General features: G+C 34.6%; 1 protein-coding gene across 2 annotated transcripts in view; it reads left to right on the forward strand.

Moving 5' to 3' along the window:
• Positions 1–26,430, forward strand: part of MMRN1 (multimerin 1) — a 75,888-nt gene that overhangs the window by 47,751 nt on the left and 1,707 nt on the right. For both annotated transcript variants that reach the window (XM_011932660.1, XM_011932666.1), the window contains 3 exons: positions 1,387–1,560; positions 8,409–10,397; positions 25,126–25,272. In XM_011932660.1, coding sequence (XP_011788050.1) covers positions 1,387–1,560; positions 8,409–10,397; positions 25,126–25,272 — 2,310 coding nt within the window. The remainder of the gene's footprint in view (positions 1–1,386; positions 1,561–8,408; positions 10,398–25,125; positions 25,273–26,430) is intronic.

Here is a 26,430-nt window from a genome sequence, read left to right on the forward strand (position 1 = left end):
CTTCTTTTGAAAAATGTCTATTCAAATCTTTTGCCCATTTTTTGATTGGATTATCAGATATTTTCCTATAGGGTTGTTTGACCTTCATATATATGTTGATTATTTAGTCCCTTGTCAGATGAGTGGTTTGCAAGGATTTTCTCTCATTCTGTGGGTTGTGTCTTGACTCTGTTGGTTGTTTCCTTTGCTGTGCAGAAGCTTTTAAACTTGATGTGATCCCATTTGTCCATTTTTGCTTTGAGTGTCTGTGGTTGTGGGGTATTACTCAAGAAATTTTTGCGCAGACCAATGTCTTAGAGACTTTCTCCAATGTTTTCTTGTAGGAGTTTCATGTTTTGAGGTCTTAGACTTAAATAGTTAATCCTTTTTTATTTGATTTTTGTGCATGGCAAGAGATAGAGGTCTAGAGTCATTCTTCTGCATATGGACATCCAATTTCCCCAGCACCATTTATTAAAGAGATTGTCTTTTCCCCAGTGTTTGTTCTTGGCACCTTTCTTGAAAATGAGCTCACTGTAGATATGTGGATTTGTTTCTGGGTTCTCTATTCTATTCCATTGTTCTATTTGTCTGTTTTTATTCCAGTACCATGCTGTTTTGGTTACTATAGTTCTGTATTATAATTTGAAGTCAGGTAGTATGATTCCTCCAGTTGTTCCTTCAGTTGTTCTTTTTGCTTAGGTAAACTTTGGTTATTCTGGGTCTTTTGTTGTTCCATGTAAATTTTAGGATTTTTTTTTTTTTTTTTTTTGTAGTTCTGTGAAGAATGTCATTAGTGTTTTGATAGGGATTGCATTGAATCTGTAGGTTACTTTGGATAGTATGGACATTTTAACAATATTTATTCTTCCTATCCATGAACATGATATATCTTCAATTTCTTTCATTAGTGTTTTATAGTTTTCATTATAGTGACCTTCCACTTCTTTGGTTAATTGAATTCTTATGTATTTAACTTTGTGTGTGATTACTGTAAATGAGATTACTTTTTTTCTTTCTCAGATTATTCACTGTTGGCATATAAAAATGCTACTGAATTTCATATGTTGGTTTTGTATTCTGCAATTTTACTGAATTCATTTATCCATTCTAATAGTTTTTTGGTGGAGTCTTCAGGTTTTTCCAAATATAAGGTCATATCATCTGCAAACAAGGATGCTTTGACCCCTTCCTTTCTAATTTGAATGGCCTTTATTTCTTTGTCTTGTCTGATTGCTCTAGCTAGAGCTTCTAGTGCTTTGTTGAAAAACAGTGGTGAAAGTGAGCATCCTTGTTGTGCTCCAGATGATAGAAGAAAGGGTTTTAATTTTTCTCCATTATATGATACAAACTATGGGTCAAAATATATTTTTTAATGGTCTCAATTTTCTCTTCTTCTATATGCAGAAGTGATGCAAAAAATGACTGACCAGGTAAACTACCAGGCAATAAAACTGACTCTTCTGCAGAACAAGATTGACAATATTTCTTTGACTGTGAATGACATAAGGAACACTTACTCCTCCCTAGAAGGAAAAGTCAGTGAAGATAAAGGCAGAGAATTTCAATCTCTTCTAAAAGGTAAAAATAAAATGAAATAAATTATTCATTCAGTAACACAGGAAGCAAATGATTCATTTTTCTTTTCTTACATCACTTCGGGATCTTTGCTTTAGTCTGGGTGGTATGGAAACCTAAGAAAGATATTTTTTGAATGAGATATAAAATCACAAAAAATCTGAAATAATTTGAAATATCTACATTTTATTATATATACTGAAGTCTTTGAATATTCCATTTGGTTGATAAACATAATGCATCTAATTATAGCCTTACTTGTATTCATTTTTAGTTAACGCGAGTCATATTAATTTACTTCCATTGTGTTATCCACTTCAAGAATAAAGATACATTTAGGGGATCAAGACAGCTAGATGCCTGGTTGACTCAATACTAATCTGAAGTGCATTGTTAGCCCCAAAATTTTCTAGGTTATGGTGTAAAATCTACTAAATATATCCTAAAGCATTCCAGTTATTATTAATATTAAAAAATAATTTATATATGTGAATAGGCTTTGCCTGAATTTTGTGCTGTTAAAACAGTGGGCTTAAAAGCAGGCTATGTTTCTTTCTGGAGGCTCTACAGGATAATCCATTTTCTGCTAATCCAAGTTGTTGACAGAATTCATTTTCTTGCAGTTGTAAGGTCCCTGTTTTCTTGATGTCTGTAAACTGAGGTCCATTCCCAGCTTCTAGAAGCCACTGCATTTCTTGACTCATAGTCCTCCATCTTTAAAGCCAGCTACATTGTGTTGTGTCTCTGCATCTTTCTGACCATGTAACTCCATTGGACCTACCTGGATAATCAGAAAAATCTCCCTATCTCAAGGCACTTAACTTTAATCACATTTTCCAAGTCCCTTTTGCCATGTAAGATACATATTCACAGATATGGGGAATTAGCATATGGACACCTTGGGGGAAATGGGTGTGTCTTATTCTGCCTGCCACAGAGATATATGTATAGTGAGTAATTGCTATGAAAGTGTTATACACAGGATACAATGGGACTACTTGACACTTGCAACAAATCCAATCTAAGGGGACCAGGAAAAGCATCTAGGAGAAACCATCTCGATGTTAACCAGGCAAAAGGGTTTCAGGTAGGGCAAGGATGTTCTAGGCATGCAGTTAGTCTGGTTCCTGGGAGTGTCCCAAATGGGTTTATTGTATGAAACTTGTCAGTTTGCAAGTTTCAGGATTACTGGGTTTTTTCCCTTTGCTTTATTCATTAAAAAACTCAGTGTACAACCCAATTTTTATGATTCACAAGTTACCTTTTCTCTATTGTGGTTCTCAGATTTAAAAAAGACAAATAGGTGGATATTTAATATATCATCTACCAGTACAGACACTTACATAACTCAACAACAATTATGATTTTTTAATCATATAAATAATTGCTGCTACTCAGTCACTAAAAGAGAGACCTTGTCCTATGTATCTGGTATGGCCCAACTTTACCAATGCTAAGCGTGAGAAGGAAATATTTTTTCCCCCTTGACGTGACAGCATGAGAAACAAGTCAAATAGAAACAGTATGTAATTGACTATAACCATCTGAATGAGATTTGTTTAGCAAGAGTTGGTTCTCATGAGCTCAGAGAATTAGCCTGTCAACTGTTTTTTGTGACCTACCAGCCTACTACAAAGATTCTGGCACTGACACAGGAGAAAAATCACACACTCACAGCAACAGCATTAATAATGAAACTCCCTCCTCAATAGGAGGAATTAATTGTGTACTGAGCACAGTCATTAATTATAAGAACCAGAGGGCTTGAAGTTATTGAATATTCTTACAGGAAACAAAAACTAAACCCACCTGCAAGGTGCTGTGCTTGCCTAGCGAAACCACAGCTTCCTCCCTTGTTTATTTTACACCCAAGGTGAAAAACACTGCTTAATCTGACAGTAGCCATAGAAACTGTTGAAAATCAAATGTCTCAACTCCTTAAGAGGAGGTGGATACCTTAAGAGGTACCTAAATGTTATTAAAAGGCCATACATTCACAGTCACAGAAGGGGCATGTGAAGGTATCTGATACCAAATATATCTGGTAAATCACCAAATGTAATAATGGTTTTAAGAAAGTGGAAGCATATCAGTCACAGGAAACAGAATCAAATAGAATTAAAACGATGTGCCCACTCAAATATTAACATAAAGCACTTTGATATGTTCTTGCAAAATCAGATTCTTGCACAGATGCTTGTTTAGTAACAAACTGTAGAAATGTTATCTGAAAAGCTTCTTATCCCAAAACACATTTTTAAGCTAATAATCTGTTTAATGTCTTTTCAGACATTGCTGTGATTTTGCACTTTCTTCAATGTATTTTTCCAAACAAGTGTTAAAGCATAATAGCTGAAGTAATTTGTATTATTCATTTTCATTTTTTCCCCTAATTATGTTGATCAAGCTTTTGTACTGAGTTTTATCTATCTACAGCGTTTTTGCTTATTGTTATTCTTATTATGGCTTTCAGGTCATGTCGTTTTTTTGTTTGCTGAAGTTAAACATTTATTGTAATTGTCCAAAACTAATAAAGTCAATAAAGCTTAAATTTTATTCTTTCTTTTAAATTTTGAAAAATTATAAGGTTATAAAGTCAAAGAAGGTCTAATCTGAACCTTAAATATTTTATTATATTTCATCAAGTTTTTGATGTCAGGAGAATTAGAGTCATTTTTAACTAATGGGAAATGACTAAATGTTCTTATAGAAAGAGTAATATTAATATTTCTATTGAATAGTACCTTACACTCAATGATACTTACATATTCTTTTTTAAGACCAGAAGTCTAATTTTCTAAATTTTACTTTCTCTGTATAGCATATAGAATGTACTTCATGAATATTTATTTAATAAATGGGTGACTGGTTAAATGCTAAGCAAAATGTAGAAGATAAAAATATTTTAAAGCCTTTCTGGTGTGATTATCCATGTTATTTGATACAAAAGCTAGGACTATTTCTGCATAATTTATCTTAATTGTGGCTAGTCTTTTCTAATTCATTTAGCCTTTTCTTAGTACTTTAAGGCTGTGGTCATTGATTACTATTCCATATTTCATGTTTTGTTTTCTTTTTTCCATTACATACAAATTGATCTTTGGACTTTTAAACTTACTTTAGTTTCCACTAAGTTTATAAAAAGTAAAATAAAATATCTTTTCCATTTTTTTTTTCATCCGGCAACACTGATCTTTATGATGTAGGATTTCCAGAGAAACGTTTATCCATCTAAATTGTAATATTTACAGCTTTGTTTTTGTACAAAGTTGTCAATATCAAGATGCTCAAACATCATTATATTTTAATAATCACTCTTTCACATATTTTATGTAAGTCCCTCATGTATGTTAAGTGCTTTTTAAAACTTACTTACAAAATAGAGACATGTAGAGCCTATTCTTTTACTCCTAGGATGATCTTTCTTTAATAGACTACATAGTAGCCCTAACTGATGGCAATATCCCATTGTACAGACTTTCCTGTCTAAAATGCTTTGCGTTATGTTGTATTTTACATTATAGTCATTGATTATGGTGTTAGTCCATTTTCATATTGCTATAAAAAAAAAAAAACCTGAGACAGAGTAATTTATATAGGAAAAGAGGTTTAATGGACTCAGTTCCACGTGGCTGGGGAGACCTCACAATCAAGGCAGAAGGTGAAGAAGGAGCAAAGGCACATCTTACATGGTGGCAGGCAAAAGAGCATGTGCAGGGGAACTGCCCTTTTAAAACCATCAGATCTTGTGAGACTTACTCACTATCATGAAAACAGTATGGGATAAACCCCTCCCCATGATTCAATGATCTCCCAGTGGATCCCTCCCATGACACGTGGGTATTATGGAAGCAACAATTCAAGATGAGATTTGGGTTGGGACAATGCCATATTTTTCCATCCCTGGCCCCTTCCAAATCTCATGTCCTCATATTTCAAAACATGGCATGATTATGCCTTCCCAACAGTCCCCCAAAGTCTTCATTCATTTCAGCATTAACTCAAAAGTCCATAGTCCAAAGCCTCATCTGAGACAAGGCAAGTTCCTTCTGCCTATGAACCTGTAAAATCAAAAGGAAGTTAGTTACTTCCTAGATATAATGTGGGCACAGGCACTGGGTGATTACATCCATTCTAAATGGGAGAAATTGGCCAAAACAAAGGGGCTACAGGCCTCATGCAAGTCTGAAATCCAGTGGAGCAGTCAAATCTTAAAGCTCCAAAATGATCTCCTTTGACTCCATATCTCATATCCAAGTCACACTGATGGAAGAGGTGGGTCCCCATGGTAGTGAGCAGCTCCACCCCATGGCTTTACAGGGTACAGCCTCTCTCCCAGCTGCTTCCATGGGCTGATGTTGAGTGTCTGTGGCTTTTCCTCATGCACAGTGCAAGCTGTCAGTGAATCTACCTTTCTGGGGTCTGCAGGACAGTGGCCGTCCTCTCACAGCTCCACTAGGTAGTGCCCAAGTAGATACTCTGTTTGGGAGCGTCCCACCCCACATTTCCCTTCTGCACCACCCTAGCAGAGGTTCTCCATGAAGGCTCTGCCCTAAAGCAGACCTCTGCCTAGATATCCATGTGTTTCCATACATCCTTTGAAATCTAGGCGGAGGTTCTCCACCCTCAAATCTTGACTTCTGTGCATCTGAAAGCCCAACACCACATGTAAACCACCAAGGCTTGGTGCTTGCACCCTCTGAAGCAATGGCCTGAGCTATGCATTGGTCCCTTTTAGCCATGGCTGGGACACAGAACACCAAGTCCTGAAACAGCACAATGGAGCAAGGTCCCCATGAAACCATTTTTTCCTCCTAGGCTTCTCGGCTTGTGATGGGAGGCACTGCTTTGAAAACTCTGACATGCCCTGAAGGCATTTTCTCCGTTGTCTTGGCAATTAACATTTGGCTCCTTGTTACTTATGCAAATTTCTGCCACCAGCTTGAATTTCTCCTCAGAAAATGTTTTTTTTTTCTTTTCTAGTTCATCATCAGGCTGCAAATTTTTGAACTTTTATGCTCTGCTTCCCTTTTAAACATAAGCTCCAATTCCAAGCCATATCTTTGCGAATTAATGAAACTGAATGCTTTTAAGAGCAGCGAAGTGACTTCTTGAACTCTGCTGTTTAGATATTTCTTCTGCCAGATATCTTAAATCATTCCTCTCAAGTTCAAAGTTCCACAGATCTCTAGGGCAGGGGCAAAATATCACCAGTCTCTTTGCTAAAGCGTATCAAGAATCACCTTTGCTCCAATTGCCAATATGTTCCTCATCTCCATCTGAGACCACCTCAGCCTGGACTTTTTGGTCAAAACCATTCAACAAGTCTCCAGGAAGCTCCAAATTTTCTGACATATTCCTGTCTTCTTCTGAGCCCTCCAAACTATTCCCACCTCTGCCCGTTACCCAGTTCCAAAGTCGCTTCCACATTTTCAGGTGTCTTAATAGCAGTACCTCACTCTACTGATAACCATTCCCCACTCTACTGGTAACAACTATATTAGTCCATTTTTATACTGCTATGAAGAAATACCCAAGACTGGGTAATTTATAAAGAAAAAGAGGTTTAATGGACTCACAGTTCCACATAGCTGGGGGAGCTTCACGATTGTGGCAGAAGGCGAAGAAAGAGCAAAGCCATGTGTTACATGGCAGCAAGCAAGAGAGTGTGTGCAGGGGAACTGCCCTTTATAAAACCATCAGCTTTTAAAAGATCTTGTGAGAACTCACTATCTTGAGAATAGCATGGGAAAAACCCACCCCCATGATTCAATTACCTTCCACTGGGTCCCTCTCACATGTGGGGATTATGGGAAGTAAGATTCAAGATGAGATTTGGGTGGGGACACAGCCAAACCATATTAATTGTATTTTGAATGTGAATGGACATATCTTCCATTTATGTGTACTTCATCACTAGATATTACAAATATATCTCTAGTATATGTATTTTTTCTGTTTTCTGTCTTTGTATGCAAGTTTTTTTATATTTTAGTCATTTTCTATTCTAAATAGTTATGAATATTAATAACTGTGAATAGTCCAGTATATTTTTCCTATTCCTTTTTTTCATGCTACATTTAGAGACTACCACAATCATGTCTTATGATTAATCCAGGTTTTCTAATATTTGAGACAGGACTATGTGTTTCATTACTTGCAAGTTTTCTCTTCTCTTCTTGTTAAAAATTAATGTCATACTATAATAATATGTCAGGTGTATCTTGAATTCCTATTTTCATTGGAGGAAGACTTAATTTTGAAATTTCCAAGCCTCATTATTATTATTTTATTGTTATTATAAACCAGTATTGAATCTTATGAATACTACTTCATTTTTTTCTCATTTGAGAATATCATTAAGATTTTTCCCAGAAGTCAATTTATTAGCTTTTATAAGCTCAAAGCATAAGCTCTGAAACTTAATTACTAGAAACCTAATAACACAGTCATGAGCTAACACCAGGTATTATTTACTAAAGCAGAAAGCCCAAAGCCATTTATTTTCATACAAAACTAAAACTAGACCTAGAATTATTACACACAACGGTGTATTACTGAAGTCAGTAGTAGTTCCCTCATGTCTTTCATCCAAAGGACCTTAGTTTTATGGTTTTATTATGTTCTAGTATGTTTTCCAAGTGATATCTCCTCTCAGATTTATTATTTAAGGAATTGATCACCTTTTGTAAGTTATAGTAATTTTTAAAATTTTATAAGTAAATGTAGTTAAGTGGTATTTTTATTATTACATGTTATTAATGTTTAATTTCAAACTTTTTAATCTTTTTAGAGATGCTTAAAGTCTCATATAATGAAAATTATGTATTATTTATTGTTTATTTCTCTAGATTTAAAATCCAAAAGCATTAATGTACTGGTAAGAGACATAGTAAGAGAACAATTTAAAATTTTTCAAAATGACATGCAAGAAACTGTAGCACAGCTCTTCAAGACTGTATCAAGTCTATCAGAGGACCTTGAAAGCACCAGGCAAATAATTCAAAAAGTTAATGAATCTGTGGTTTCAATAGCAGCCCAGCAAAAGTCTGTTTTAATGCAAGACAATCGGCCCACTTTGACTGATATAGTAGATCTAAGGAATCACATTGTGAATGTAAGGCAAGAAATGACTGTTACATGTGAGAAGCCTATTAAAGAACTAGAAGTAAAGCAGACTCATTTAGAAGGTGCTCTAGAACAGGAACACTCAAGAAGCATTCTGTATTATGAATCCCTCAATAAAACTCTTTCTCAATTGAAGGAAGTACATGAGCAGCTTTTATCAACTGAACAGGTATCAGACCAGAAGAATGTTCCAGCTGTTGAGTCACTTAGCAATAATGTCACTGAATACATGTCTACTTTACATGAGAATATAAAGAAGCAGAGTTTGATGATGCTGCAAATGTTTGAAGATTTGCGCATTCAAGAAAGCAAGATTAACAATCTCACCATCTCTTTAGAGATGGAGAAAGAGTCTCTCAGAGGTGAATGTGAAGACATGTTATCCAAATGCAGAAATGATTTTAAATTTCAACTTAAGGACACAGAAGAGAATTTACATGTGTTAAACCAAACATTGGCTGAAGTTCTGTTTCCAATGGACAATAAGATGGATCAAATGAGTGAGCAACTAAACGATTTGACTTATGATATGGAGATCCTTCAACCCTTGCTTGAGCAGGGAGCATCACTCAGACAGACAATGACATATGAACAACCGAAGGAAGCAATAGTGACAAGGAAAAAGATAGAAAATCTGACTAGTGCTGTCAATAGTCTAAATTTTATTATCAAAGAACTTACAAAAAGACACAACTTACTTAGAAATGAAGTACAGAGTCGTGATGATACCTTAGAAAGACGTATCAACGAATATGCCTTAGAAATGGAAGATGGCCTAAATAAGACAATGACTATTGTAAATAATGCTATTGATTTCATTCAAGATAACTATGCCCGAAAAGAGACTTTAAGTACTATTAAAGATAATCATGAGGTCCATCATAAATGTACCTCCGATATGGAAACTATTTTGACATTTATTCCTCAGTTCCAACGTCTGAATGATTCTATTCAGATTTTGATCAATGACAATCAGAGATACAACTTTGTTTTGCAAGTTGCCAAGACCCTTGCAGGTATTCCTAGAGATGAGAAACTAAATCAGTCCAACTTCCAAAAGATGTTTCAAATGTTCAATGAAACCACTTCCCAAGTGAGAAAATACCAGCAAAATATGAGTCATTTGGAAGAAAAAATGCTCTTAACCACCAAGATTTCCAAAAATTTGGAAACTCGATTGCAAGACATTGAGTCTAAAGTTACCCAGACGCTCATACCTTATTATATTTCACTTAAAAAAGGCAATGTGGTTACAAATGAGAGAGATCAGGCTCTTCAACTGCAAGTATTGAATTCCAGATTTAAGGCATTGGAAGCAAAATCCATCCATCTTTCAAGTAACTTCTTTTTGCTTAACAAAACTCTCCATGAAGTTTTCACAATGTGTCACAATGCTTCTACAAGTGTGTCAGAACTGAATGCTACCATACCGAAGTGGATAAAACGTTCCCTGCCAGATATTCAACTTCTTCAGAAAGGTCTGACAGAATTTGTGGAACCAATAATTCAAATACAAACTCAAGCTGTCCTCTCTAATTTAACTTGTTGTATAGATCGATCGTTGCCTGGTAGTCTGGCAAATGTTGTCAAGTCTAAGAAGCAAGTAAAATCATTGCCAAAGAAAATTAATACACTTAAGAAACCAACGGCAAATCTTACCACTGTTCTGATAGGCCGGACTCAAAGAAACACAGACAACGTAATATATCCTGGTAAGCTGTTACTGAAAAGTAACTTTTAATCTCTCTTTTTACTTAAATGATATTTAATAGATCTGTACAGTTGAGCAAGACCATTAAATATAAAACAACATACCTGAACTTGGGTAGATAGTCAAGTTGTGAAGATGACTGATATTTAAATCTGAATCTATCTTACAGTATTTTAGGCATCAATACAAAACAAATATTTCTAGTGTATATTTGGCTATAAGTTTCTAAGTTTTTTCTGACTAGCCCTCTATAAAATAATTAAATTTGCTCCTATAGAACAATTTGCTTTGCACAATTAATTAAACAAAGCTGTTAAGCAAGGAGATCTTTGATAGACCAGACTTATTCATTTTGATATGCAATAGGAACTCAGTAAATATCTGTTCAATGATCATCTGACAATGAATGTCCAGGAAATAGATTTGGGTAAACCATAGAAGGTCATCAATGCCAAGCTAAGTGCTTAGACATGATTTTGTAAAGAGTAGGTGTCTGAAAATTTGTATCAGTGGATTGGTTGTGGTAAGAGCTGCAACTCAAAAGCATGAAGCTAGCAATAGTGTATAGTGTGATTGCAGAGGTGATATTAGGGATGTTACTGAACGAATATTGGCAAGAGCCATAGAGGAAGCTCTAAGGCAGATGTGAGAAATGTTGGAAAGCTCCCATCAACAGAAAAATAGAGGGAGAGTGTCAAGAAAAATGATTTGAGGAACATCAAATCTTGACTCTGATCCTAGCTGTATTAGTAAGTTTCTGTGTTAGTTAATAGCACTAGGTAAAACGTTCACCTCTCTAGGCCTTAGTTTCTTCCTTTTAGGTGATGAGATTGCAATAGGTGATTCGCTGAGGTGCTTAGTAGGGATATGCTGAAGACTGCATCACTGTAAAAAAAACCACGATCTGTTCACAGCCTTAATGCATGACACTTGGAAAAGAAAGAGACCTAGACTTTTCCGATGTTTTGAATTTGGGAAATGACAGAATAGTGGTACCATTAACAGATGTTCTAAACACCAAGGAAGAAGTATGTATTTTGGAAGAAAGAGGAATTGTGTGGTGCATATAAATTGCATAATACTACCTCTGTGTGAAAGAAGTGTTTTATGAATATGGTTGTCATATAAGTAATATTGAATAATCTTTTCACAATAAGAATGACTATTCATTCTTACAAAAAGAAATGGCTGTGTTTTTCTCATATGAGTCTGCTGTTAAATTATAGCTCATTTGTTTGAATTTTGTACTTTATTGCTTTTTCATTACAAAGGATGACCATTATTCTAACATATATGACTCTTCATGTTTAATGTGTGTTTTGATAATATTAAAAATAACAATAATACAGTTGAATTCTCTCCACTATTTAAATTAGTATAGTTATTTATGACTCCCCCAGATTAATCTGAACTAATAGAACTAATTTTACTTCTGTAGGAACATAGAACAAACTATTCAGACTTATACGTTTCCCAGAGAAAGACAGTATCTAAGATGTTCTTACATTAACAATTTTGGGAAATATAAGGAGTTGTTTTTTCATACTATTTCCATTCTTGGTCTTCATGTAGACACTTTATCATGATCTTCAATTAGCTATATAGCATGTGTGACCATACACCAGGGAAGCTATGCCATTTTTTAAACATATATATGTGCTGTTTTCATAGTAAGTATAAAATTGAAATAGCCCCAAATAAATTGAGGCAAAAACATTTATAGAACATAAGAACTTTCAAACTTTGATAATATAATGAATCTATGTTAGGACCCTATAAAAATTATATCTAGATACTTTTGATTAACTCAATATTGAGCTTAATAAGCTAATAATAGGAAATAACTCAGTTTTGATTCTTCTTTTCCAATAAGGCTTTGATAACATTGCTTCCTGTTCCTTTATTTACTGAGAATAGAACTTTTTATGTTCCTGTCTACCAAAAATAACTATTAAATAAAAGTTCTTTATTTTAAGTGAAGATACCAATAATGATGTCAAGGTAATAAAGGCCTAATTCCCATGTGCAAGGTAGATACTCATTTTATGCCAGACCGGGCCAACAACAAAATGTATGGGACTCTTTTAAGTGGGTGCATAGGTCTGCATGCCCATTAAGCCAGCCATACTTCCATGGGTCATAGAAGAGATGTCATTCACTAGGCAGCTCAGCAGGTAAGGTCTGTGAAAGATGATGAAACCAATGAACTCAGGCTAAGTTCTCTTGTAAGAATCAAACAATTGCAGAATAAACTACTACTTTTGATACCCTGTTTTATACCAGGGGTGGGACACATTGCTTAAATTTGGCTGTCTCATTTCACCTTTGATATTATATAGGTATTATAGAGCCACATTGCTCTCCCACATAACTAAAGCCAGAAGATAATTTATCACCATCTTATGAATCTCAGAGTCATATTATTCAGATTATAGCTGCCATCATTTGCAAAATAAGTACAGTATATAGAAAAAAAGCAATAGAAGCATAGTGTTTTAATCTTAATTTTAATAACTGATAACTTGCTTTGAAGCCTGATAATATTAATACTGTAATAATATGACATTGGTTAGTATTCATTAATATTTACTGTATGTTAGGCACTGTGAAAATTCCCAATATTCATAACTTCATTTAACAATACCTGTCAGGTAAGTATTATTATTTATTCTGAAGATGAGTAAACTGACCCTCAGAGACATACTCAAGTATCCTGCCTAAGGTCATTCAACTAGTGGCTTCTGGCCAGCTAGACTCAGGGCTCAGTCCTCAACCACATGCTCAGAGAGATTGTAGCGTATGTTCACGTGCCTTTCTCTTCTTTCTGTTTCTGTTTCATGCGTCATATGTTTTTCAGTCTGGCCATATCTGAATATTCCATATGGCCAGAGCTGATATTTTTAGGGAGTTTCTTTTCTTGAAGACCCAAATACTGATAATTTGTTTCTGCACATGAGGAAGTAGAGGTGCTACTTTTCAGTTTGGCTTTTCTGGGATATGGCCAGTGGGTACTTACTGAAAGTCACCATCAGCTAGTCACAAGGTTTTCCGTTGCCTGACGAAGAAGAAGGACAAAATTCAGAGTACTCATCCCTGCCACTTCCTTTTGAGCCATTCCTACATTTATTCATGCTAATTCTGATTCCTAGTAGGCCACTGATGATAAGCTATTCTGGTTCAATTGCTAAATATTTGATTTGTTTCTAAACAATATTCTAATAGACACCAAGAGGTTTTTATTTCGTCTTTGAAGATTTGTTTGTACAGCAATTGGCAGACTTATCCCTGCAGAGAGCTTTTGGCTGCTTGCCCTTCCAAGAGCAGCTGAATCCTGCCTTAACACAATGTCAGCAGCTCACTGTTGAGCATGTGCACCTCCTGCTTGTAAAACCATTGGCTTTTTATTTCAACTTTTCCCCTAATGTTTACCAATTTAGTCCTCCTTCATAAGCCTCTCTTATTAATAATTATTCCTGTACTCCCAAGAAAGGTTACTTTGTATAAAACATTTGGTAGTGTTTTAAAATGTAATTTTAAAAATTATAATAGATGTGAATATATGCTATTTAAAAGAGAAAAAATTAGGATCTAGTGAATATTTAGCTGCCTTATATCACATTGAAAACATTTCTAAATTTTGTGACTCAGCATAGAGGCAATTGTGATGACTAATGAGCCCTGAACTTGGAATCAGGACACCAGGGTTCAAGTCCTGCCTGGCAATGTATTTATTTGTAATAAGTCATTTATTTTTCTAGACCTTTCTTTCCTCATTTATAAAATAAGAATAACATACAAACCTTACAAGCTTATTTTGAGAATCAAGAATATAATCTGCAGATAGTGTATTAAGTTATTGCTGTATGATGCAATTTTCTTAGCTATATTCAATGTATATGTTTTTATTTTCTCAACATTTTCACTTAATATTTCCATGCATCAACATAATTTACAAACTTATGGCATTTCATTGTCACTTATTATTACTTTGATAAGTCACTTTGTTTCAAACTCTGCATATGCTTATAACTTAGCTTATAGTTATCATGCAATGATAAATCAAAAAGAATAGGATACAAAATATAAAGACGGTGTAAAAACATGTGCATTGATAAGCACTGAAAATAAATGTCAAAGAGTGACAGAAATCGCTTTCTCCAAGCGATTTTCTACTATTTATGTGATTTTCCATATTATAAAATATTTTCAAATATACCTCAAGATAACTAATAGGTTATCTTCTGTACAAAATGGCTGAATATAAGCCAGTTAAATTTTGAAAGCTATCTGCTTCAATTTAGAATTTATGATGTGTTTTAGAAGTCCCCCAAAAGCAAGTATGAATTTTGTAATTCAATAGAAGCGCTCATAGGATCTGGTGTATCTATAGTGTTCACAGCACTGGTTTATTATGGCAAAAAGTTCATAATAGGATCAGCTAAGGAAAAAGATACAAGCTGAGTCTGGGGAAATTTAGGCACAGCATTTTTTATGTTTATCCCTCCCATGAAGGACAGCATTTCTGTGTGCACTTTTTTTCTAGCCACATACACATACACGAAATTAGTAACATGTGTACATTAATTCTGTCCAGTCACGCCCATCAGATACTCAGCACCCAAGAGTTCTACTGGGGGCTGGTCACATTAGCGTCCTCTGCCTAGGACATACCAAAACTCCAGACTCTCAGAAGGGAAGCAGATATTCAGCATAAGCCATATTGTTTGTACAGAGAGTCTGGGCATGGTGAATGACACTTACCAGTTAGGGAATGGAGAGAAGTCAAGTTCCCAGATGCTAACCAACAGTAAAACCTTCCAAGTAGGCCTTTCTAAAGATAGCAGTCTCTGGCCTGCTCTGTTCACTCTTTTCTGCAGATTATCTTAAAGATATTCTTTGTGTCAGAATTGGTTAGGAGGCCCGTCTGCTGGGGATGGCCTCCCCAGTTTGTGTCAATAAAACATACCAGTGTTGAAGGGAATAGTAAATGAACTCCTTTTTGTTGGCTCTCTGTGAGAAGAACGGACTCCCCCAGATTTCCATATGATTCCCTTCATAAGGAAGGATGATGACAGCTAAAGAGCGAATGCTGACGAAATTGACAACCTTGTCTGTCACCTTGTCCTCAGTAAAGTAGCCAGGCTATCTAAGGCGCACAGTCAGAAACCCAGACATTTAATGATCACATTCTCTGAACCAAAATTTCTAACATTTGCTCTGACATGAAAAAGGAAATGGGACGGAATTCCAGGTTCCATTTACACAGTCACTGCATATGCTTGGATTCTTTCCCAAGCAAGAATCACAGGAGCTGTTTCCCAACAATGGACGATTTCTTTGACACCAAGGATTTAAAACGAATTTTGATTCTTGTCTGTAAATTAAATGCAATAAGCATATATTTTTGTACTGGTCATTAACTATATTATGAATTTAAAATTGTATACAATAGTATTATTTTGTAACTTATTATCAAACATGAAAAGGAAGGTGCCAGGATTATTAAATGACAGATTGTAAATTTGCTATGGAATGATCTAAGTGAATCATCTAAGTGATGATATTTTCATCCTGACAAAAATCACAGCATAGAAATAATAGCTGTGTCATATACTAACTGCATATGAAGTCTGAAAAACATACTTTAACTTTTTAATTGCCAGTTTTACTATACATAGATTAAAATGGGCTCTCCAAAGAAATAATAATTATTTTAGGATAAAAACCTAATTTGAACTTTTAAATTCTGATTATGTTGACAGCATTGTTTTAGGGGAAAATATCACATGACACTCCATTGATATCAATATTAATAAATCTAAACTCAAGTGTCTTTACCCTAAAATCAAATTACCAGTGAAATTATGACACAGTGTTTGCAGAAAGAAAGCAATCAATGAAAAAAAATTATTGCATGTTGTGCCAGAATGATAAAAGTTCTAAACTACACTTATATTTTTACTTTTTACAAAAATGTAAACAATTGTTTTACAGTTAATCAACCTTCCTTTCAGAATTATTTTCCAGACTTTATAATCTTAAACAAGTGTTAAGATTTGACATTTGCGTGGAAATTTAGATTTGAGGGGTATTGGCATGAAAATAGTGTTTGGAAACTCTGGGTGTGGGTGAACTGAGCCGGGGACTCATATAAGAGCAGAGTCAGAGGAACGACAACCTCTAAAGCATAACTGGAGAGAGAGAAGTTGGGAGAGAATGTCAAGAAGGAACAAAAGAGACAGGAGGATGAGTTCATCTGATGTGGACATTAGCATGTGATTGCATTTTCCAGGCCTGCCAAAATAAATTGGAAGTTATAAAAAAATACTTAATATCCCAAATCATCATCTGAATAATAATGAGACATCAACACTACCTTTTATATGTAACCTAAACTCAGTGACTTTATTGTCAACTAAGAAACTGCTTGTACACAATCATGTGTATGTGTATTTAGTCATTTACTTGAAGTAGGAAGTTTGTTTGAAAATGTGAAATTGCAGATTTACCTCAAGAGGATCTTTGTAAAACACCTTCCTAGACGGATGCTACAATAAAGATATAATTTCTATTATTCATGGTCATGTTAGCTTAAAATGTTGTGCTAAAACTTTTTAAAGCAGTTTTTGTTTTAGGACCCAAATGAATTATTTTTAGAATTATGAATATGATTTGAAAGCTATAATGATTCATAATTGTTCAAGTTGATTCAACAAATATTAAGTCCTAAGTGGGATCAAGTTAGAAAGCAAGGCTCTGGCTCAGAAAGCTTTGTAATTTTTTGTTCTAGAAGAATTTGCTAGTGAGGCTGGGAGCGGTGGCTCACCACTGTAATCACAACACTTTGGGAGGCTAAGGTGGGCAGATCACTTGAGGCCAAGAGTTCGAGACCAGCCTGGCCAACCTGGCGAAACCCCATCTCTAATAAAAATACAAAAATTAGCTGGGTGTAGTGGTACGTGCCTGTAATCCCAGCTACTAGGGAGGCTGAGGCAGGAGAATAGCTTGAACCCAAGAGGCGGAGGTTGCAGTGAGCCAAGATCGTGCCACTGCACTCCAGCTTGGGTGGCAGAGTGAGACTCCATCTCAAAAAAAAAAAATTGATAGTGAAAGATATACCTATAGAGCAGTGTTATGTTCTATTTTATACTTTTTTGATATTTTGGTACGTGCATATGAATACCATGTTATTATGAAGCTATTTTGAATGTGAAAGAAAAGAAACAACATACCACAGCATATTCTAAGTATTTATCTAACTTGTATTCGATTTTTGACTTTTGTACAGTTTAATTTTTTTTCTCTATTTTAAATAGTGTTGCACTAATAAATTTTTGTGAACATCTCTAATCTTACTTCCTTAAGATAACATCCAAGAGGTAAAATTATTGGTGCAAAGTCCATGCACATTTTAAAAGAATTTGATAAATATGGCCAAGTTTCTCTTCAGAGAGTATCAGTTTACGCTCCCTTGAGCAACTTATGGAAGGGCCGCGTTTTACCTGTGTGCACATAAATACACATGGGCACGTTAACTTTGCCCAAAAAGTTTGTCTAAAAAATTAAAAAATATTTAAATATGAAACTTTTAACAGACAATGATAACACTATCGGTATTTTTTATTTTATCATTTTAATAGGTATGCAGTTATATCCCATTGTAATTAGGGAAGCATATTTCACAGCTATATGGACGAGGGTTGTTTACAGGCAGGCAAAGTGGTGTTAAGACTGCTGTAATCATCTAGATATGAGAAAATGAGAGCATCAGTTAGAAAAGTTAATGGGGATAGAATGGAAATCAAAGAGCAGGGGGATTACTTTTGGGAAGTTACATTTGGTAAAATAATAAGTTTTATAGACAACAAAAAAGGCGGGATGATGATCTATAATATTCTTAGTGATTTTGAAATCCTAGGTAGGAAATTAAGGGACCTGAAACAATGTGAGTTTATTTGTTTGTGGTATAACTTACATTTAGTTAAATGTACTAATGTTGATAGATAGCTTATGAGTTTTGACAAATACATAGACATATAACCTTCACTATAATCAAGATGGAGATCAGTTCCATCACCACCCCTAATTTCCTCATGTGCTTTTGTAGTCAAACCCTGTTCCCACCCCCAAGCACTGGCAACCGGTATTTTTTTCCCAATTTTATTTTTTCCCGAATATCTAAGAAACAAACTCATACAATATGTGTAGGCTTTGGAGTCTGGCTTCTTTCACTTCATGTGACATATCTGAGATTCATCCATGTTCTTGCATGTATTCCTTTTTATTTGTAAGTAGTAGATCGTATAAATATACAATTTATTTATCTACTTACCAGTTGAAGGATCTTTTTTTGGTTGTTTCCAGTCTGGGGTTACTGTGGATAAAGCTGCTATAAACATTCACATACAGGTTTTTGTATGAATGTCAGTTTTTGTTTCTCTTTTATAATTATACAGAATTACCATAGTTTGGTTATAAGACACATAGTTTTAACTTTATAAGGAATGACTAACCACTTGGCATTTCCATGAATAATGTATGAGAATTGCTCCAAATTTTTGCCAGCACTTGACATTGTCAATATCTTTTGTTATTTTAGTAGGTGCATAGTTATATCTCATTGCATTGTGGTTTTGTTTCGCATTTTCCTGGTGACTAGGAACACTGAGCATATTTTAATGTATTTGCCAGACAATGTTTTTAATTCTTCTCTTGATTGATGGTTATGACACTAAAGAAAAAGGATAAATCAGTTTATGACATCAAACAAAAACATTTAATTTCCTAGGTCATGGCTTAAGATAACATGTTAAAATAATAGTTTAACAGTAAGGGATGAAGTAAATCCTTTGGAACAGGTCTAAGATATTTGCTGAAGATTGCTGATACAACTAATTGTGCTTTAAAGTAATATATGAAGGGTTGAGGAAAAAAGATCCCAGAAAACAGTATAAGAAACAATGGGTGTGATATAAAAAGAATAGCAAAAATAAAACTGATGGTCTGAAGGAGAAGCAGTAAACATGGTTTGAAATAGTATTTCCATCCATCTATACACCAAAGAACACAATGTTAGTAATTAGAACAATGAATTTGAAAAGTTAATAAAAACAGATAGATAAGTATTAGTACTCCTGAAAGTTGCTGGCAATGGGCATATGAAATATTTCTAGAGCAGTAGGAAGATAAACCTTATTCAATATAAACAGTTTTGACAAATCGGGAAGCATAAAAACACTGAAAGTTTAGAATGTGTCCATTAATATGGAAATGAAAACATTTTATAGAGCATTGGAATCAGGATGAAACATACAGAGAAGTGCAAATGCTGTGTGGGCATATGACCTAGAGCAGATTTGTAGAATGCTTTCATCCGTGTATTGTAAAACTGGAGGAGAGGCAAAACGATAGGTTCCCTCACTAATCTGTTGGAAACTCCATTGTGCTCTAGCAAAGATCAGTTATCCGCCCTCACAATGTTACTGTTTACATGAAGAAATTAAGATTTTGATGCTAAAGTAGAAGTAAACAATGAAATATAAAGTAAAATTAAAATAAAAGTATATGATAGATAACATTATATGTAATAGAAATAAAAGTAAGAATACAGTAGGAATCATCAACACAATGTATCCCTTCATTTATTTATCAGATTCCTGTTGAGTGACCTCTGAATGAGCACTGAGAAAAGTTGAGTAAATGGAGTGGTAAACTCAACACAACCCCTCTTCTGATGAAGCTCATACATTAATCAAGTAATTATAATAAAAAATGACAGATGTTAGCAAAGACAGGGTGCTTTGAAAATGTAAGGTGCTCTGAAAATGTAAGGTGCTCTCCAATTAGTTCAAATTTAATATGGACATTTAGGATATATGAAACTAGGATTAATAGAAAATTATAACTAGAGCACATATTAGGGTCCAGAAAGCAAAGACCAGAACACATTGAAACTTATAAATGAAATATCAATTATGCTACTTGCACAGTGGTAGAATGTTGAGTTGGAAGAACTGTTGACTTAATTGCACTGATCTCCATTAAAAAATAAAAAGGACAGGAAGGAGTTTAAGAGGTTATTGAAGCTCAAAGTAAGGAGAGAAGTTGTGGAAAGTTTGCTTAAATGGATTCACTCCCAGGCACAGTGGCTCACACTGCAATCTCACATTTTGGGAGGCCGAGACAGGTGGACCACCTGAGGTTGGAAGTTTGAGATCAGGCTGGCCCACATGGTGAAACCCCGTCTCTGTTAAAAATATAGAAAACAGCCTGTTGTGGTGGCGCACACCTGTAATCTCAGCTACTTGGGAGGCTGAAGCAGGAGAATAGCTTGAGCCCAGGAGCCGGAGGTTGCAGTGAGCCAAGATCACGCTACTGCACTCCAAGCTAGACGACAGAGTGAGACTCCAGTTCAAAAATAAAATAAATAAACAAATAGATTCATGTGTCTAGGATAACATGACAATGATAGCATACTGTCAAACTCTGTGACCTTTGTGAAACTGGAAAGAAGGTTGAAATTTGATAAGAATGTGGTATTCTATTCCATCTTTTATTAATTTGTCTATTCATTCTTAAAACTAGTATTTTCTATATGTCAGGCATTGTGCTAGTAAGTGTTGATATGAAGTATAAGTAATAGAGAACATGATCCCTGACCTCATGAAACCTCATACTCTTGTTGGAAGTGAGAAAGACACCAGAGCAATTACAGTTGAGTGTGATAAATTCAAGAAGACAATTTTGGAGCATCAGGCAGAAATGGAGAGAACTAAAGTAATTTACTCATAGGGATGAGGAAAGATGTCAAAAAGAAAATGATGCTTTATTGGAGTTTGATTTTTGTTGGTAATTCAAGAACAAGTAGCCTATTAAGCACAAATATGACTAGGTACTTATAAAGGCACCTGACTATTTTTTAAGTATTTTAATAATAAAGGAGAAAAATAAGTCAGGTGGTATACAAAAGTTGATTTTGTTTTGTTTTGTTTTTTGAGATGGAGTCTCATTCCGTCGCCCAGGCTGGAGTGTAGTGGCGTGATCCTGGCTCACTGCAACCTCTGCCCCCTGGGTTCAAGTAATTCTCCTGCCTCAGCCTCCCGAGTAGTTGGGATTAGAGGCACACACCACCACACCCAGCTAATTTTGTATTCTTAGTAGAGATAGGGTTTTACCAGGGTGATCTCAAACTCCCGACCTCAGGTGATCTGACTGACCGCCTCAGCCTCCCAAAGTACTGGCATTACAGGCATGAGCCACTGTACCCGGCCAAAAGTTGATTTCTAACTCATTGTATAACAAAGTACAAATAGCTTCAGTTGGAAAATCAGTGCCAGCCAATCTTCAGTTGTCTGTTATAAGGCTCTGTATTTGTCACTAATCCATTAGGTATTTCTTTTCTAGTGGTTATTTTTATCAATAACTTGGAGGAATGCATGAGACATAAATTTGGAAATAATAACAAAGATAGGGGAGGGTGTCTGAAACATCTCATGCAGAATAAAACTGAATGGTTTATATGGACAGAGATGGTAACTTATGTCTAATAAGATAAAGTTTATTATCAGTAATAATTGTAAATTCATGTTTAAATGAATTAAATAAACATGAGATTTTAGAAAGCTTCAATACATTAAAGCACAGGAGACCTGTTATGAGACAGTGTAATACAGATGCAGAAATAGGCAATGAATACTTAATGCTTGTGTTATCTTAACAGAAGTGTAAGTTCATTTCAGCAGGGGTAACTAGCAATTGCTACCATAACCTACTCTGCTTAGGCTCCATTGGTGCAATATGTCCAGTTCTGGGTGCCATGGACATGATTTTATATACTAAAATGTGATTATTTTGGCAGAGACTTGGAAAGTCCAGACATACCTAAAATAGCAAAAAAGGCACAGAAAGGAACTTAAAACAGAAGCAGTCGAAGCAGGTACAGACAAGTGGCTGAGGCATCCTGGGCAGATAGTCAGTAGGCACCATGAAAGATGTCCTAGAAGGCAAGCTGTGTGCATTCTCAAGAAGTTTGGGCTACTGTAACAGCAGGAGTAGATGCAGACCTTCAATTAAACTTAAGTAGAGCCCTCCTCCAGATGAATGACCCTAAAAAGAAATTGGAAAAAAGGGTAAAATAGTACCCTCTGAAATGACTCAAAGAACTAGAGCAAGGCAAGACCCCATTCCTAAAGTAATGGAACATAAAGAAGCAAAACATGGAATGCTGCTCTTGGACATTAAATAGCAGGCAGAAGCCTTCATCCTGAAGATTCAGAATAGAGCTAATAGCAATGCAGATAAATCTATTCTTTTCTACAGTTTCTTAAGTTCTCCTTATAGCACAGCTTTGATCCCTGATTCATGAACAGGGCCAAGGTTACAGGTGAGTGTGATTTTTTATATTTGGGAAAATTAAAATTATAGAGCTGATCAAATTACATAAATAAGTTAGTGTCCCCCAATTCTACTGCACAATTGATACATTCCTAGTAAAATGCATTAATTGAAACCTCTCCTGTGAGTTGATCACTATGCTAAATTCCGAGAACGTAAAAATAAATGAAGCAAATGCTTTGATACAAAATATTCACATTACTACAGGTAATGAAAAGTCATTGATGTTTTTAATGCAGGAAAATAATGGGCAAAGTTCTCTATTCATATGCAGCAAAATGAGGTTAAAGGAATGTTAGCCAGATGAAATATTTGTTAAAAGATATTACACACATGTAATAGTTTTAATACTTTTCTTAATAAGGAATATTAGTTTATAGAATATCAATAAGGAATAATAGTTTATAGAATATTGCAGAGAATATATCAATATAATTCTGATTAATTTCTCATTACATAAGTGCAATATTAACATATTTGCTTTGCAAAAAATTTTAATAATACAGGCATGCAGTTTGGTCACATTTTATGTGAATTTCAATTATACAGATATAATGTTTATGAAAATTTAGATATATAGAATGTATAAAGAAATTTATAAATCTCACTTCATGAGAAAAATATTACACAAAGCAAATAACTTTCAAATTAAAAATCATCAACAATCACCTGATTTGAAATAAGTGGATGGTAAACTACATCATTACCATAAGGTGGCACCAGAGTAATTGTGGCAAGTAGTGTAAGCACTGAATTCTTCCAACCTTGTTTCTGCATTTACATAATTATGTATTATGTTTATAAACCATATTCACAATTTGAAGTTTTCACAACAAATGAAATTATTCTATATGTAATGTGTGAACTGTAACTTTCTGTCTTCAGTAAACCAAACCTGTTGGGGAATCTACCTCATTCTTTCATTGCTGTCTAATATTCATCAGTGGGAATATGTTATAATTTATTTAACAAGTCCTGCGTCAGTGATCATTTAGGAGTCTTTAAATTTTTCACGAATGCAAATGATATCATTTTGAATTGAAGAATTGTCTTCGTGCACATGGACAAGTATGTCTGGAGTATATATATACACACAGAAGAAATGTTTGGCTCAAAGTAAATGAGTCTTTTTAATACTGACAAATAGTGTCACATTGTCCTATTAATAGCTATAGCAGTTTACACTCCAGCCAGAATTGCATGAAAAGGCCCATGTTCTCTTATATTGACATGACTGGATATTTTCTATCTTTTTAAATGTTGCCACCTGATATTTAAATAATGTTATTATTGCTAAATTTATTATTTCTTAATTAGTAATGAGGTTTCATATGCTTTAAAACTTTTAGTGAGATTTTGTGGGTTTTGTTCAATGATACATTCTCCATTTTTTAACTTATTTTTTTCTGATCTTTAAGTGAAGACCATTTTCTTATTTTTATTTATTTTTTATTTAAAAAAATTAGAGATGGGGTATCACTATGCTGCTCAGGCTGGTCTCAAACACCTGGGCTCAAGCCATCCTCATGCCTAGGCCTCCTGAAGTGGTGGGGTTACAGGTGTGAGCCACCGTACCCAGCCTCATTTTCCATTTTTTAAGGGGAGAATTTTTTTTTCTTTTCAGAGCTTTTCATATGTTATGAATATTAGTCATTAGATTGCCATGTCTTCTACAAATATTTTCTTTTAATTTGTTACTTATTATTAAACTTTGAGAATGGTGATTTTCAATGCAAACTAGTTTTAATTCTTAGGTCAAACGTGATAATGTTTTTCTTTTATGGTTTCAGGGTTTTGTTTTCCTTTGCTTTGCTTTATTTTGCTTTGAAAGAATTTAAAAAAAATTTAAAGCTCTAGAAAGATATTCTCCTTTTTTGTTGTAATGCAATCATATTGGTTTTTTATATTTAGTATTTTTGTATATGTGGAATTTATGTTTTTATATATATTAAATACCAGCTTAGCGCCATGTATTGAATAGATATTTTTCTTCTCCAGTGATTTAAAGCATTACCTTTATCACATACCAGTTTCAAATATACATGATCTGTATTGAGATAATTCTGTTCTGTTCTGCAGTTGACAAGAATGTTACCATTTCACACCAATAAATGTAATGGATCCCAGAATTTTGCCCACTTTACTGAAGGAGGTATCAGAGCTAAGGGATTTGCATGACGTCCTGTGACCAGATCGACAGGCATCCTGGGCTGTGGAGCCCATTTTTCTTACTTAAAATTCAGTCATTTTCCTATTCTAATGCAAACTACGATTTGAGATCAACAGGAAAATAGGTCACTTTATTCTCTTTTACCTTGATTCTTTTTCAGCAACAGAGGAGTATTCAAGCTGTAGTAGGCATCCGTGCCAAAATGGGGGCACATGTATAAATGGAAGAACTAGCTTTACCTGTGCCTGCAGGCATCCTTTCACTGGTGACAACTGCACTATCAAGCTTGTGGAAGAAAATGCTTTAGCTCCAGGTAAAAAGAAACTATATGCATCTTTGGATGTGCTCATTGTTATAAATAGAAACACTTTTTGAAAATATTTATGAATGAATATTTAAGCCTGCTTAATCTGGATCCACTTGACAATTCCTTTTACTTTTCTGAAACTTACTGAATAATGTACCTGATTTACAAGTGGAAACGTCTTTTTGTTAGGCAAATTCTTATTCACATGAACTTGTTGAAATTTTCAATATTGCTATATAGAGGCAGTTTATGGAAAATTCCACCCTCTCACAAACTTTTTTTCTCTTGTGCATCCTAAAAAAATATGGATGTATATATCTGACTGATAGAAACATTTTCTCCTCAAACAAGTGGTTAAAGAAATACACTTTTGATTTATGTCTGGTATGGTCATTTAAATGAGGCTTTAATACATGCTTAGTAACACGTTTTCTGTGAAGGTTAAACTAATGGTACCATATTGACTGTGTGAGAACTAGTAGAACATGCTCAAATGTATTAAGTAAAACAAGATGGCGTTTTTATTTATTTAAATTCATAAGTATTGTGCTTTGGATTTACTTCAAGAGTGCACCATTTCTGATTTTTATACAGAAATTTATGTGCAGCATAAAAACGTGTTATTCAATGACTGCAAAAAAACCTATTTCAAATCAGCTTTTTCTTAATAATATCCTGCATAGTGAAATGTAAATTTTTTTAGTCTGTTTTTAGATCTCAGCCTTTGTAAGTACAATTGGCATTAATTACACAGAAAATTGCCTTTGTCTACTTTGCTACAGTGAATATGACTTTATATGGTTTTCGTTTTAGCCTTTAGAAACTGCTTGACAGGGTGCCGGAAAAATTGTTTCTACATCATGTCAGCTTCAATTCCTTCAAGGGGCTTTAAAACATTCTGACATAACCATAATAATCATAGAGTGCTTTGAATTCCTTTATCTCTCGGGAGATCAAAGCAACATGCAAATTATGTTTGAGGCATTTGTGTGAGGAAGGTATCAAATGTTATTTTTATTCTATCGTGGTCTAAATGGAGAAACTGAGGCACCAAGAGGCTAAGCAATTTAGAGTAATTTGCCCAAGAGACAGGCATCGAGACACATGCACGTTTGCTAAGTTTTATGGATGGCCTTTCTCTTCTGCTAAGACTTTTTGTAACTG

The sequence above is a fragment of the Colobus angolensis genome, unplaced genomic scaffold (genome assembly GCF_000951035.1).
Source record: "Colobus angolensis palliatus isolate OR3802 unplaced genomic scaffold, Cang.pa_1.0 Scaffold123, whole genome shotgun sequence".
NCBI classification, from domain to species: Eukaryota; Metazoa; Chordata; class Mammalia; order Primates; family Cercopithecidae; genus Colobus; species Colobus angolensis.